Raw genomic sequence first — 16,723 nt, forward strand, 5'->3', positions numbered from 1 at the left:
GCAGAAAAGAATCAAGGTAGTGTTCTTTTCCTCTTTTGGTTTCTGTCATTAATTGTAATCCAGGCTAGATTAAAGTTAATCTGACTGACAGTGTCATATTTTTCTTGAATTAGGAACTTATTATACTTTTGAGATCGAACCTTCCGGAGAATTTAGGAACTTCTTTATTGTGATCGGGGCTTCAATTGAAGCTTGGAAGCATACTCGCCCCGTGATCTCCGTCGATGGAACATTTTTGAAAGGGAAATTTGCAGGGACGTTATTGCTAGCGGCTGCGATGGACGGTAATAACCATATCCTTCCATTAGCGTTTGGACTTGTTGATACGGAGAGTGATGCTACATGGCGTTGGTTCTTCGAAAATATCAAGAACGCGTTCGGCGATCGCGAGAACTTGGTTGTTATATCGGATCGAAAGACGTCGATCCCCAAGGCAGCATTGGAAGTCTTCCCGTATGCGAATTACGGCTTTTGCATTCAGCATTTATGGGGTAACTTGCTGACGAAGTTTCGCCGTCGTAAAATTCAGCCACTTTTTCTCAAGGCTGCCAAGGCATATACGCACGACGAGTACGAGTATTTTTTGGACAAACTTAATGACAAGCAGTCGGGAATCAAGGATTATTTGATTGAAGCTAATCCGGAATTGTGGGCTCGTTCCAAATTCCCGGGGAGAAGATATCAAGTGATGACAACTAACATCTCGGAGTGCATGAACGCTGTTCTACGAGAAAATCGGAGCTGGCCGGTAGCTTTCCTAGTCTTGGCTTTTAGGAAAAAACTACAACAATGGTTTTATGGACGTATCTCGTCTTTTGAATCGATGAAGTCTCGGTTGACTTCTTCGGCGTATAAGCTCATATTGGAGAAGGAAGATGAAGCTCGGTCTATGAAGGTACGTGTTTCTTTATGTATGCTTTTTTAGTGTTTATGAATGTTTAGGCTGTTAAAACTGTTTCACATCGTAGTTTAATTCATATTTTCATGTGTTTAGTGTAGGATTAATTTTAATCCATCCTAGATTAATCTTACTGACAGTGCCATATTTATCTTGGATTAGGTCAATGAAGCACATTTGACGCTATTCGAGGTGGTTGATGGGCAACGATCTGTTACTGTAGATATCCTGAACAGAAGTTGTTCGTGCTTGTTTTGGCAATTGGAAGAGATTCCTTGCGGACATGCCGTGGCCGCTCTTTGGATGAGAAAGCTCGACCCGATGAACTATTTGTCTTCATATTACACCAAGGAGACCTTGATGGCGACTTATTCCAGATGCGTCTATCCTGTAAACGAGAATCAATCCTCATTGGTTCGTGCGGGTGATACAAGCGTTATCAAACCGCCTAAGCTCAAGACTCTTCCTGGAAGGCCTCGGAAGAAAAGGATTCGTTCTTCGAATGAATTCAAACATGTGCATTGTGGTTCATGCGGTGAAGCCGGACACAACACTAGAACTTGTGCGAAGATCTAGGGTTCATTTCATTTCATTTGTGAAGATCTAGGCGTCTCCACAGGCTGCTCTGTCGTCGTCTCCACGTCCGGCTTCTCAGGCTGCTCTGTTGTCGTCTCCATGGCCAGCTTCCTGAGCTACTCTATTGTTGCTCCATGGCCGGCTTCTCGGGCTGCTTTGTCGTCGTCTCCATGGCCGGCTTCCCGGGCTTTTCTTCATTCTTCTTCAAAGCAGCCTTCTTTTGCCTTTTTTGTTTTTGCACATCGCGGTCCGCGGATCCAAACTCCGTTGTATAAGGCATACACATAACAGCAGCCTTGTGTTGCTCGCGTTTCCGCGGTGACTTGCGGACGATTGGAGCTTCTCGCCTTGCAGCTTTTTTAAAAACCTGCAACAATTACAACAAAATAATCCTGTTTTCAGTGATTGAATATTTTTTTAATCCTGCCTTCCTAAGAATTAATCCAGGATTAATGACCAATTACCCTTATCTTCAAATTTCCTTTTTGCAGTGTAACCATTTGACCTACGCCATCCTCGCCCCGGGTTGAAATCTGTTCCGCCACCGTAGTGTCAGCCCTTTTGTTCTCCTTCACCGTTGCCGGGTCAATTGGAATCTGTTCAGGCATCTCGGTGTTGAGCTGAAACAAATTAATCCAGGGTTCACTATTAATAATCCAGGCTCCAAACACTAAGAAATATTTGTCGAGTTTTCAAACCTGTATAGTTGATGTCGCTGGGTCAATTGCAACCCTTTCGGTGTCCTTCATTGTTGGTGGGTCGGTTGGAATCTCTTCAGCCATCTCGGTGTTCAACTGAAACATTAGCGTTCTAGTTAACATTCTTTATTAGGCATAATTTGAAATTTATACCAAATAAACAAAGTTAATTATTACTTACAGTAGTTTGTATGTCGTTTACAATGTAGTTTATATCATCGAAGTCAGAGATGTGGGGCGATTGTGAGGCGATGCCGACGTTTGATGATTCCGCCATACTTTTGTCTTTTATCTTTAGTACCATTTGATGGAGTGCATTAAGTTTGGTGTCGAGTCTGTCCAATCTCATCTCCATTGCTTTCATAGCATTGAGTATGACATCTTCACGCACTGAAGGCATCGGTGTTGACGGTGCTTGTTGTTGTGGTGTATGCACCGAGTCCTCATCGCGACTCTCCTGTTGTTGTCCTTTGGGTGCTGGCTGCATCGTGGTTAGAAATGGCTCCATGTACTCCTTATTCAATTCAGCCCTCGTGCACTCGATTTCGACCAGCGATAGATACATTTAACAACATAATCCATCATAGATTAAATAGAATCCCAATTTAAAACATACATTTTCTAACAAAAAAACATGAAAACATACAGCTGGGTTGTCAAAAACCTCCTCTGACAGGTTGAAGAAGCTGGGCGTGAGGTTGAAGTTCCACCGTAAAATTCGGGGCAGCTTCATTGTTCGCAACTTTGTTGCGAATCCTCTCTCCAACAGCAGTGGAATTGTATCATAAGCCCATACTACTAGGGCATGAAAAAAATCACCAGCATCGTATGCTTGGAGCTTTCCCGTCTTCAATGTTCGATGCTTCTTCATCGTCTCCAGAAGTTTTGTGAAACTCTCTAACCCCCATGGATAATTCGCAAATTTGTCAGGATAGTCAGCAAGCTCCAAGTATTTTGGGTCGCAGCTCACTGAATGTTGGCAAGGCAAAATCTGTGTGTACAGAATACACATATTTGCGAGCTTGACCTTCTCTTCACTTGTTGCGCTCAACGAAGAATTGAACACCGTCAGAAGGCTGTTTACGGATGCAGTCTTGTTGTTGAAGAACTTCTCGACGATTTTTACTTGTGGTGTAGCCTCTATGTCATCTGTATCGTCGTTGTGTTTGCAGAGCAGCCCAGAACAGATTGCGAACTCCCTTATACCAAACTTTGCAATCTGTCCGTTGAAGTTGAATGCCAGCTCATTTCTTTTTGCAGCATGGCATTGCCGCAGGAGCAGCTGGTGCACGATCTTCCCCGGAAATGCGCTGTTTTCGATCTCTAGCAAGTGACCGAAGACCCCATTTTTCACTGATCTGATCTCTTCGTCACTCAGCTTTGACATGATTCCTTTAATCCCATCGAGTCGTGTGTGTGTATTTATTTTGGCGTTGCTATTCCATGCTTCTCTCGCAATCACGAAATCGCTCGGGTTGCGCGACTGCACAAAAGAGACCAGATTAAAATTAGACTAGCCTGGATTAAATTTTTATTTATTAAAGATTCAAACAATTACTTACTTGTGTAGCCTCTTCTTGGCTTGTCAATGCAGCTCTCGCTTCTTCATTTCTTGCCGTTGATTGCCTTGTTTGCCTCATTATCTACTTCAACGTTGCCAAAGAAAAAGTTAATCAATGCTAAATCAAGGTTACTTTAATAGGATTCGTTCTTGATCTCTAGCAAAAAATCATACAATCAACACCTTCAAAACTCACACAAGCTTAAGGCCACGATTAATCATCCAAGTTTAATCCAGCCTACTTTAATATTAATCTAGGGTTTCAAAAACCGCAATCAACACCTTCAAAACTCACACAAGCTTAAGGCCACGATTAATCATCCAAGTTTAATCCAGCCTACTTTAATATTAATCTAGGGTTTCAAAAACCGCAATCAACACCTTCAAAACTCACACAAGCTTAAGGCCACGATTAATCATCCAAGTTTAATCCAGCCTACTTTAATATTAATCTAGGATTTCAAAACTAAAACGAACGAAATATACTTACAGTTAATTTGGTTTGGCGAACATTGAAGACCGGAGATGGATTGAAGATTATAGGCAGCTCACGGCGGCGTCTCTTCTTCTTGCACACACAGGTGTCGGAATTCGCGAAGAACTCGAGAGCAGCGAAGGCAGACGTGCGAGAGAAAGACTTACGATGGCGACAATGGTGATTTCTAGGGTTTCGTCGAGAGAATTCGCCGACCAAATTAAATGAAGAATGAGAGAAAATTAGCGAGAGAGAATCGGGGGAAATTAGCGAGAGAGAATATTTCGAGCGAATTCAATAATTGGGCCGAGGGTCGTAATTGGGCCGAGGGGCATAATTGGGCTTCTAAAAAACTTTGGCTAGTTTGCTTATAATAGCCAAACTATGGCTATTTTGCAAAAGCCATAGTTCTATTGGGCTATATAGCCGCCGGACCCTTAAATAAACAAGCAAGAGCATGCAAGAATGGTTTGATTCGGATTGATCGTTTCCTATTTGATTCTATAAAGTAAATCAAGATAAGCCCAATCATATTGGCCCATGGATTAAATTGGCCCCATTCTTACGTCCCTTAGAAAAAATAAATCAATATCAAATTATTTAATTTTTCCAATTTTTTATCGAAAAAAATATAATTAAGTAAGGGCCCATTCTAATGTCCCATTTAAAATAAATCGATATCATAATCATTTATTTTGTAATGTTTTAAATAAAAAATCATTAGGGCTCAGCCCATAAAATTAATTAAATAAAAAATTTAAAAACTTAATTTTTTTTTCGATAAATATTTTTTAATGAGTGGGCCCGTGGGCCCACTAGGGTTTCCGGGCTGAGGCCCGGACGAATCCTCTAATCCTGACCTAGGTCAAGATTAGACTTGAGGCTGCACCGGACCGCCGCCGCCACGAGGGCGCGGCCCGGCACGAAGAGGACGGCCGAAACTTGTCACAAAATTTTGTGACAAGTTTTCTTGTGGCGTAGTCGTGGAGGCCTTCTTCGTCCGTCATGCTTGTCCGTTGTGTGTCCGTCTCTCGCCGATCATCGTGATCAAGAATGTCACACCATCGGATTACAACAATAATAATAATAATTACATAAAACCTATACCATTTGAATTTCGGGTTTACAAAAAATCTAGAAAAGCGAGAATCAAATATTCTACGATCAAACCACGAATCACAATCCACATATCATATATTGAATTGCATGAAATTCACATCCACATATAATTTCATTCAAACTATATTTAAATTAATTACTAGAACGAATCGATTAATTAATCATAACATCTAGCTCTGATACCACTTGTTGGGGAATCGAGCTCGCATCAGACACAAACAATCGTTCTGATGCGACTCGTTTGAGATGATTCCACCATATAACCATATTAATGCGGAAAAATAATTAATTACGCTGATCCTAAGCTAATTAAATTATGGTTATAATTAACAAGATCTAGTTATGTTTAATTAATTAAAGTCACGAGAGCATATTTATCAAGCAACCGATTTGGGCGAAAAACAAATACTTACATTGATTTTCGGTTCAGCTACAGAACGCTCCTAAACCAATCGCGTACTCCTTGCGTCGTCTTGATGAAGGACTCTAGGATGACACCTTAGTCCTCCGAAATGTAATCTCCGAGACAAATAAGAAAGATGAATGGGCACAATCTTTATCTCACTAGATCACGAAATTAGGTGTTTCGAGATCTCGCTCTTATTTTACCAAGAATGGAAACGAATTTCCGAGGGGAGGGAGAGGCAGAAGTGCACGGCCAAGGTAGGCTAGAGAGCACGAATTTTATTTGAAATGCAATGTATATCACCTCATGCTTTGTTCTTGGAATGTGAATAAATGAACTGGACAGTGTCCAAACCGAGTCATGACTCTTTTGGATGAATCAATGTGACTTGTTATCTCCTCGTCAATACATTGTTTCTAACTTATTCATAAGCGACAAAGGAGTTGAGGAAATAACAGGTAGAAGGGTAATTTTGTAAATCCCGACTAGCTGATGATATTCATGAAGGATAAACATAGATAATATTTAGTGGATCCACTCATCACAATTAAGTTGAATTCTTGAGTAGAAAATAAATTCATTTGAATCGAGAGATTATTAGTGTCAACTCTTTAGTGGAGTCAGTTGACATTAAGCTAAACTTGGAAAAGGTTTGTGAACTTTTGAGTCCAAGTATGTTAGCTCACGCCACTACTACAAAATTACATTTCTGGTGCGGAAGGGTATTAGGTGCGACATGTCGCACCTAAATGCGCACCTAAGACCATATTCGGTGCGACATGTCGCACCGGATACTCATCCAGATGACTAAAAATTTCGCTAATGTTTAGTGTTATTCGGTGCGACAGTGTTGCACTAACACTCTCTCTCTCTCTCTCAACGGTCTTACTCTCTCAACCAGACCTCGCTCCGCCGTCCCTCCCCGCTCCGCCGCTGCCTCCCTGGTACGTCCCCCTCTCTCTCTATCTCACCGGCCGTCTCTCACTCTCTCTCTCTCTCACCGTCTTACTCTGTCTCTCTCTCTCTGCCAGCCAACCCCGCCGCCGTCCCTCCCCGCTCCGCCGCTGCCGGTCCTCTCTTGTACGTCCCCCTCTCTCTCTATCTCACCGGCCATCTTGTTGGAATCGATCTAGGGTTTAAGAAAATAATTAACGCTTCGGTAAGCGGCGGAATTTTAAAAATTTTCTTTTACAAGTAAAAACAGTTTTTACTAACCTAGACAAAAGAGCAAGTACACGTAATTAAAAACTATTATGAGCAAAGAAGTTTACTAACCTTTCTTGAAGCTTGATCTTTGAGAAGCTCTTAAAAAGTTGCAACGCTCGTCTCCCCTCGCAGCACGTCCCTCTTTCTTTCCTTGGCACCTCGAGCAACCACGAAAGTTTCTATCACTAAATCACTCGAGAGAAAAGGAATTAGTGAGTGGGCACTTTTAAACACTACGACTTAAGAACGAGTCTTGAAGTCACAGAGCTAAACTCTAGGTCAAATGAGGACCTAGGTCCCAAAACAAAATCGAAAATAAACTAGAGAGAGAGAGAGGAGTTCGGCCAAAGTTCTAGAGAGAGAGTCTCTCAAATCTCTTAAACTTGGATGAATGAAATGTGAGGAATGAGGCTCCTATTTATAGGAGGAGGATTACCTTCAAAAGGTAGTTTCCTCTTTTCCTATTGCCTTGCACGTCCAACATGCCTCATGAAGGCTTAGGATTTGTTTCCTCATTTGATTTCCTCTTAGTTGGCCGAAAATGCAATTTCCTTCTTAAGGAAATTTGTTTCCTCTTTTTCTTTTGGCAAGTATCTTCATACATCAAGGCACAAAATAAACTCTCTTTCCCACTATGGCATGAACGAAATTCAGCCTTATTTTCCTTGGGTTGGACGAAATTTGAGCTTCTAGAAGGAGCTTCTAGATGTTTCTTCATTTGTTCATCACAACATAAGAAAAGCCCATTAAGAATTTTCAAGTAAAATTCTATGAAATGAAATTAATCCTCAAGGCCCAATAAACTATTAATGGCTGAGTGTTTTAAGTTTCATTTGTCATCAAATGACCTTGTCAAAAAAAAATTTTATTGACATTCATTTCGTCCTATGTCCAAAAGGACAAAAATACCCTTTCGACAATTTTCGCTATTGTTTTGACTTAGCTTCCAGTTTAACTATTCCTACTCGATGTGATTCGTGACAGTGACCTCATGGACCCAAATGAACAAAGCTTGAGCTAAACACTTGGACTCAAAAGTTCACAAACCTTTTCCAAGTTTAGCTTAATGCCAACTGACTCCACTAAAGAGTTGACACTGAAAATCTCTCGGTTCAAATGAATTTATTTTCTACTCAAGAATTCAACCTAATTATGATGAGCGGATCCACTGAATATTATCTATGTTTACCCTTCATGAATGTCATCAGCTAGTCGGGATTTATTAAATTACCATTTTACCCTTCTAGCTGTTATTTCCTCAACTCCTTTGTCGCTTGTGAATAAGTTAGAAACAATGTATTGACGAGGAGCTAACAAGTCACATTGTTTCATCCAAAAGAGTCAGGACTCAATTTGGACACTGGCCAGTTCATTTATTCACACTCCAAGGGACAAAGCATGAGGTGACATACATTGCATTTCAGCAATCTTGTACATGAATTCCGTATCTATGAGAACTTCACAAAGTTACTCATGACATACTCACAACTTAGTACTTCACCAATAGGCCCTGTTCGGAATCACGTAGTGAGTCCGAACTCTGACTTTCTCAAATGAGAATACTAAGCTGTGAAATGGCATGTCTCATTTCAGGATTAAGGTAAGCATGATGCAATTCATACATAGTGACTTCGAGACATAAGAGGTTAAATGGTTTGTTCTTATCTTGTCTCTAGAAGTGCACTGGTCAATTCAGTACCTTCGGAAGATACCTAGAAGAACTATAGAGTCTCCAACTCTCAATGCCTCATAACTAGACATCATAGATTCTTCTAACAATCATACTGAGGTCAATAGTCCTTTGACCCTAAGATTGCGAATATATCGTTTTAAGCAAACTACGAAGAGTTTGTTCATGCAAATCTACATTTGTCTCTTCGTAAGTTGTTTAGTTTGTTTATGGACTAAAAGACTAAGGTTTTATCATAAAGCGTCAGACAAGGAAGATTGAATGAACGTTTCAACTTTATTATTAATGAATAAGCAATTACAGGCAAGAGTCTTCGTAAGACTATATGACATCAAATGTACATAAATAGACACTACTACTCTTCTTGTGGGCACCATTGACAACAAACTCCCACTTGACTCAAAGAAGATGTGAGTAGTCCTAATGCCTAATCCCTCTCGAAGTTGGTCGAAGACCATGTTCGCTAGGGCCTTAGTGAATAGATCTGCCAGAGATCTACTTCACCTCCACGTCTCCGCGTTGCGCGATCTCTCGAATCAAATGGTATTTCCTCTCAATATGCTTAGAGCGCTTATGGCTTCTAGGTTCCTTTGAGTTAGCGACAGCCCCACTATTATCACAATAAAGGGTCATGGGCTTGTCGACGTTTGGAACAACTTCCAAATACTTAAGGAATTTTCTAAGCCATACAACCTCTTTGGATGCTTCACAAGCAGCCACATATTCTGCTTCCATTGTGGAGTCAGCAATGCAAGATTGCTTAATACTCCTCCACACAACAGCTCCACCATTAAGGATGAACACAGATCCCGATCCTTATCCGCTTGAAAATCGGAGTCGGTATATCCCGTCATAGTCAGGTCAGTACCTGAGTATGTAAGCATCAAGTTCCTAGTTCTTCGAAGATACTTAAGAACATGCTTAACAGCAATCCAGTGCTCGGGTCCAGGGTTAGATTGGAAACAGCTAACTACGCCAACGGCGAAACATATATCAGGTCTAGTGCAAAGCATAGCATACATGAGGCTTCCTACGGCAGAGGCGTAAGAAATCTTCCTCATGTCTTCAATCTCTTGTGCAGTCTTGGGAGACTGGTCCTTAGAGAGTGAAACTCCATGCCTAAAGGGTGTTTGACCCCTCTTGCAGTCTTGCATCGAGAAGCGATCCATCACCTTATCAATATAAGATGCTTGAGAGAGCGACATGGTCCGGTTTTTCCTATCTCGAAAGATTTGGATTCCCAGAATGTATGCGGCTTCTCCTAGATCCTTCATATCGAATTGCTTTGCTAGCCAGACCTTAACCTCAGATAACTTACCCACGTCATTACCAATGAGTAGTATATCATCGACATATAGTACCAGAAACACAACTTTGCCTTCGTGTATTAACTTGTAAACACAAGGCTCATCTATTGACTGTTCAAAGCCAAAGCTCTTTACAGTTTCATCGAATCTAATATTCCATGACCTAGATGCTTGCTTTAGTCCATAAATGGATTTAAGCAACTCACAAACCTTGGTCTCTTGACCTTTATCCACGAAACCGTCTGGTTGAGCCATGTAAATGCGCTCGTCAAGATTGCCATTCAGAAAGGCTGTCTTGACATCCATTTTCCATATCTCATAGTCGAGAGCTGCAGCTATGGATAGGAGTATGCGGATGGATTTAAGCATCGCGACTGGCGAGAAGGTTTCTTCATAGTCAATCCCTTCTTGTTGGGTATAACCCTTCGCCACAAGTCGTGCTTTGAACGTCTCTACGTTCCCATCGGGACCCCTTTTTCTTCTTGTATATCCACTTACACCCTACGGGTTTAATCCCTTCATGAAGGTCTACAAGTTTCCAGACATTGTTGACATACATCGAGTGCATTTCAACTTTCATGGCGTCAAGCCAAAGGTTTGATTCAGAACAAGCCATCGCTTGGCTATAGGAAACAGGGTCATCCATGTCAGAGACGGCTACAAGAGAGTCTCCATAAGACATGTACCTGTCAGGCTTTTGAGTAGCCCTCCCACTACGTCTAAGTACTACTTGACGAGATTCTGATGAGTTAGGTTGTGTTTCAGTTGGGGTAAGAACAGTTCTTACAGATGAGGTAGAAGCTTCCTCACCCAACTTTTCTTCAAGCACAATTTTGCTTCTAGGTTTTGCATCTTTCATAAAGTCCTCCTCGAGGAAACGAGCATTCGTGCTAACGAAAGTCTTATCGTCCTCGGGACTATAGAAAGTAAAACCTTTGGTTTCCTATGGATATCCCACAAACAGGCACAATTCTGACCTACTAGCCAACTTGCTAGTCTTTTGCCTCAGCACGTGTGAAGGGCAACCCCAAATTCGGATGCGGCCAAGATTCACTTTACGGCCAGTCCATCGTTCATAAGGAGTACCAGGAACCGTTTTGGATGGAACTTGGTTCAGAATATAGGCGGCTGTTTCAAGGGCATATCCCCAAAAGGAAAGCGGGAGTGATGAGTAACTCATCATTGATCTAACCATCTCCATAAGAGTTTGGTTTCTTCTCTCTGACACTCCGTTTTGTTGAGGTGTGCCAGGTGCGGTAAGCTGAGAAGCAATACCTTCTTCTTTAAGAAAGTCATCGAACTCTCCAGACATATACTCACCACCTCGATCAGATCGAAGGGTTTTGATCACTTTGCCAGTTTGCTTTTCCACTAAAGCCCTAAAGACCTTAAATACGTTAAAGGTCTCGGATTTGTGTTTGAGCAAATAGACAAACCCATATCTTGAGTAATCATCAGTGAAGGTAACAAAGTATTCGTATCCTCCACGTGCCTGTTGGTTGAGCGGACCACATACATCAGAATGTATTAGTTCCAGCAACTCAGTGGCTCTTCGACCCTTATCGGAGAAATGTCGCTTAGTCATTTTTCCTTCTATGCAGGATTCACAAGTAGGTAGTGAACCTTTTGCAGAGGCTTGGAGTGGACCATCCCTCACAAGTCTCTTAATCCTATCTAGACTGATATGACCAAGTCTTAAGTGCCAGAGGTATGTTGATTTTGTTAGATCGGAGGATTCAGAAAGTTTGATCCTCTTTGGCTCCCTAATTAGATCGTTATCTATTTCGGTGTCTAAAAGAGAAGGTTGAGTGGGATAGATGTAAAAAAGAGCATTCTTCATACATGCATCAGTGACAAAAGAATTATCAGGAAACGAAATACGAATTCCATTCTTAATGAACTTTAAACAATAATCTTGCTCAAGAAGACGAGCAACGGATATGAAGTTCTTCCCAAAGGTAGGAACAAAATAAACATTATTCAAGTTTAAAGTGCGGTCTTCAAAAGACAGCGTCACGGATCCCACAGCCTTCGCAGACACCAGGCTCCCATCACCCCATTTGAAACAGAACTCGCCTTCCTCTAAGCTTTTGGTTTTCTTGAAACCATTCAAGGAACAACAAATATAGTTAGTAGCAGCGGAGTCAAGAATCCACGTTGATACATTATCAGCTACTAAGCATGGTTCGGTAACTAGTACAATACTATGTTCCTTTGCTTTGAGATAGGCAGGACAGTGCGTTTTATCGGCCTTGTGAGGTCTCTTCTTAGTTCCAGAGGCGGAGGCTTTTTGCTCAGTAGCATGTGCCTCTCCTTGATTCCTCTTTCTCTTATTGAGACGTACAGCAGTGTGAAGTTCCTCCATAAGCTTGGTAACAGTGTACTCTAGCTTGTTAATGGAGTAGTTCATCATGGAGGTATCAAGAGATGCGGGGAGAGTTTCTAAGATCACATCTATGACATTCTTCCCATCAATCTCAGATCCTAGAATTTCCATTTTACTCAGATGACTAATGATCAATATCATAAAGTCTCCAACAGGAGTCCTAGCCTTCATGCAACAGTTCATAAACTGTCGGACTGCTTGTTGCCTTGTTTGACGCCTTTGCCCTCCAAACATCTCAAGGAGATTGTAGAGCATGTCAGTTGCAGTCTCGATGTCACGATGTTGCTCTTTCAGCATATTGTTCATAGATGCCAAGATATAGCACCTCACAATCTCATCGGATCGAAGCCAGGCCGCAAAGGCGTCATTGTCCTCTTGAGTTGAATCATCATTCGTCAGAGGAGGACACGGGATGGTGAGTACCCATTTGTGCTTGTTAACGGTAGGTATTATGTCGACGTTATGTTTCGAATCTACGTAGTTTTCGTTTTCGAGTTTGTTCGAGGAAAGGATAAACGAGAGAAGGTTGAGAGACATATTGCCTATAAAAGTTGAAACAAGTTTATGATTAGTCTTTGGTTTAGGATTTAAGTTTTATTAAGACTTTTGTAAAATCCAAAGGTGTTATAAACCAAACGATAATTTACTCCCTCAAGAGAAGGCCGCAAAAAATCTCCATTTATGAGTAAATGACACATCATTAATGCTAAGCCAAGATGTCAATACATCTATTTTGACTAGCCACCTTTTAAATTGGTTTGATCACTCACATCCTTTCGCAGGGCCTCAAGGGAGGATACTAGGGATTGAGCCTAAGCGTGCAACCAACCACTTAGTCCAAAAGATCAGCTTTGAAAAACAATCCCCCAAGGGGAGGCTTTGCCATCATTGCATCACTCTCGGACGTAGCTCATTGAGCAATGATTGAAGCAATAACGCCTTGGAGTACTCACATTTAAGTGAGGGTCGCAAGAGCGGCTCTTAGTCCCACGTTCTTGCATCTTTCATTAGTGTTGGGGATCGTGGGTTACAAACAACGAATATAACCCTCCCACTTAGTTTTTGGAGTTGGTTCATCGACTCTTAGAATTTCGGAAACAAATTTCCTAGTTAGAGAGCGACAGAGCGGACAACTAGAAGAGAATCCTAGATCGACATGTTCAGAGCAGTATTAGTGCATAAAGGCACAAGGTACATACTCGATCTTTTCCTATTTTCTATTTCGGGAAAGTGCGTGAGGGAAGTGTGAACTTCAACTCACTCGAACACTTGAAAGTTTGAGATTACACATCTTTTTATTTTTCGGCTTGTCTACAAGGAGACCTCCCACTTAAATTTTCAAGAGCATATAGATTTTGAACATATGTGATATAGATATAGTTTTGAAAACATTTTGAAAATTTATTTGATTTGGATGACAAAATATTTTCAAGTTTGAAAGTGAAAACGGTTTTTCAAAATTCAAACTAGTTTTGTAAAAATTCAATTTCAATTAAACTTCCAAAAATCAAAACATTTTAATCTTACACATCATGTTTATAATCATATGAAAAACATTTTTGCTCAAGAAAATTTTCTCATTAGAGTTCTATAACTCATGGTAGTGGGGTTTGAAAATCCGGATTTCTAAAAAACTGGAGTTTCAGACAGCCGCGCAACTCGGAGTAAAATCGCCATATCTGGCGGCTCCGATGTCCTTTTGAGCCGAAACCGGTGGCATTGGACAGAGGACAGACATACATTGCAAGGGACAAAGCATGAGGTGACATACATTGCATTTCAGCAATCCTGTACATGAATTCCGTATCTATGAGAACTTCACAAAGTTACTCATAACATACTCACAACTTAGTACTTCACCAATAGGCCCTGTTCGGAATGACATAGTGAGTCCGAACTCTGACTTTCTCAAATGAGAATACTAAGCTGTGAAATGACATGTCTCATTTCAGGATTAAGGTAAGCATGATGCAATTCATACATAGTGACTTCGAGACATAAGAGGTTAAATGGTTTGTTCTTATCTTGTCTCTAGAAGTGCACTGGTCAATTCAGTACCTTCGGAAGATACCTAGAAGAACTATAGAGTCTCCAACTCTCAATGCCTCATAACCAGACATCATAGATTCTTCTAACAATCATACTGAGGTCAATAGTCCTTTGACCCTAAGATTGCGAATATATCGTTTTAAGCAAACTACGAAGAGTTTGTTCATGCAAATCTACATTTGTCTCTTCGTAAGTTGTTTAGTTTGTTTATGGACTAAAAGACTAAGGTTTTATCATAAAGCTTCAGACAAGGAAGATTGAATGAACGTTTCAACTTTATTATTAATGAATAAGCAATTACAAGCAAGAGTCTTCGTAAGACTATATGACATCAAATGTACATAAATAGACACTACTACTCTTCGTAAGACTATATTAAATTGTTATATGTAGAAATTAGAACGTCTGTTAGTTAGTTTTATTGATATATGTTGAGTTTAATTGTTCGTTTAGTTTGATTGTAATTTGTTGAAAATTAGATTAATTAGTTAATTAGTATCATATTTAGTTAGATTAATTAGTAATATATATGAATATATTTTAAAATGAATTAATAACATGTTAAATTTAACGTTATTATATTGAAAATTTATTGCGACCGAACCACAGAGGCTCGGTTTAGTATTTAGTATGTTAATAGGATAGTCTTGGTTGGTTATATATGTATTTTTTTTTTAATTGCAGATTTTGGTTAGTCAATATTTTAGGGGAAACTCTGTCGAATTCTAATTATACGTATTTGTCAAAAAAAAATTAACTCTTTCAATAATATAACGAATTCTAACCATTTTTCAAAATTAATACATGTTTTTCACAATTTCTCTTTTACTCTTATAAATTCGCTCTCGAATATTTCAAATGTTAACAATTCACTCTCAAATTCCTAACAATTCATCACTCTTAATTTCATAACAATTCACTCTAAATTTCGAATAATAACGATTCACTCTCAATTTCCAAATCATTCAGTTTTACCTCTCAATTTCCTAATAATTCACTCTTACAAAATGAATTCTAACGATTCATTTTATCTCTCAATTTCCCGTCTCATTCAGCAGAATGTCAAATCCAAGTAGAGATTGGATTACCGAGAATAATCGGTTAAGTTTAAAATATAAAATAGGAGTTAACGAGTTTATCCGCTTTGCAAGCAAACTCCCAAACGAAAAAGGTCATTATCGTTGTCCTTGTAAGTCTTGCAATAACGTGAGATGGCTGGACATCGGGGTCGTAAAGAATCACCTTTTGAACAAGGGGTTTACCCCGTGATACACCGAATGGTATCATCACGGCGAACGTCATGTGCTTACCCAAGTAGAAGATGCTAGCGAGACTAACCAGAGAGGAGACGGTGGATTGCACGATGCTCTCCATGATATAATGGATCATGAGGACTTCGACGATTTTACGGATCCGACTCCGAGTAAAGTGCGTGCAGATGAGCAAGTGGAAGACTTGTTCGTTGAGTTGTAAGCATAATTGTACCTTGGATGCAAAGAGTTTTCGTCTTTGTCGTTCTTGGTTTCGTTGATGCACATCAAAGTCACGAACCATTGGACGAACAAGTCATTTACAGAATTGTTGCAGCTCTTGAGGAAGTCTCATCCAATTGGTAACCGAATTCTGGAAAAACACTACGAGGCAAAGGCGAAGCTGAAGCGTTTCGGCATGGGATATGATATGATCGACGCGTGCATCAACGATTGTGTGTTATTTCGAAAAGATCTCGAGAAAGCTGAAGTGTGCCCAATTTGCAATGAGAGCAGATGGAAGCCAACCGGGAAGAATGTATCACAAAAGATATTACGATGCTCAGCTTGGAAAAGAAGAACTAGGATACGGAGAAGTCGAGATTTGACTTGATGGACTTGAAAATCAAGTCTTCTCTGCACTTGAGACAACAAAGGAATGGGTGGTACAAACCGCCAGCAGCGTACACGTTAACGCTTGAGCAGAGACAACGGTTTACCGAGTTCCTCCAATCTGTTAAATTCCCAGACAGGCTCGCTGGAAATTTGAAGAAAAATGTGACTGCTGACTGGAAGCTCACAGGTTTGAAGACGCACGATTGTCACGTGATCATGCAGAGGCTGTTGGCTGATGGTATTCGCCCTTTTGTGCCAAAACCGATATAGGAGACGATCTCCGAGCTCTGCAACTTTTTCAAGTTTATCAGTTCTAGAACCCTGAGAGTGAAAGATCTCGAAAAAGCGCAAGATTCAATCATTGAGATATTGTGTAAGCTGGAGATGCTATTTCCGCCAGCTTTTTTTCGCGATCATGGTTCACATGACAATTCATCTACCAGATGAAGCGTTGTGTGGCGGTCCGGTGCACATGCGATGGATGTAC

General features: G+C 40.5%; 1 protein-coding gene across 1 annotated transcript; it reads left to right on the plus strand.

The window, feature by feature from the left end:
• Positions 1-277: 277 nt before the first annotated feature.
• Positions 278-1,474, plus strand: LOC149389969 (uncharacterized). Its single transcript, XM_089622779.1, has 3 exons — positions 278-895; positions 943-945; positions 1,061-1,474. The coding sequence occupies exons 1-3, from the start codon at positions 278-280 to the stop codon at positions 1,472-1,474; spliced, it is 1,035 nt and encodes a 344-aa protein (XP_089478905.1).
• The last annotated feature ends 15,249 nt before the right edge of the window (positions 1,475-16,723 follow it).

This window comes from Urtica dioica, chromosome 8 (genome assembly GCF_054948205.1).
Source record: "Urtica dioica subsp. dioica isolate 48M chromosome 8, U.dioica_male_clone48M_v1_H2, whole genome shotgun sequence".
Classification (NCBI taxonomy): Eukaryota; Viridiplantae; Streptophyta; class Magnoliopsida; order Rosales; family Urticaceae; genus Urtica; species Urtica dioica.

What these genes read in the sequence shown, in the direction of transcription:
- LOC149389969 (XM_089622779.1), top strand. Translation starts at nt 278, where the DNA reads ATGGACGGTAATAACCATATCCTTCCATTAGCGTTTGGACTTGTTGAT.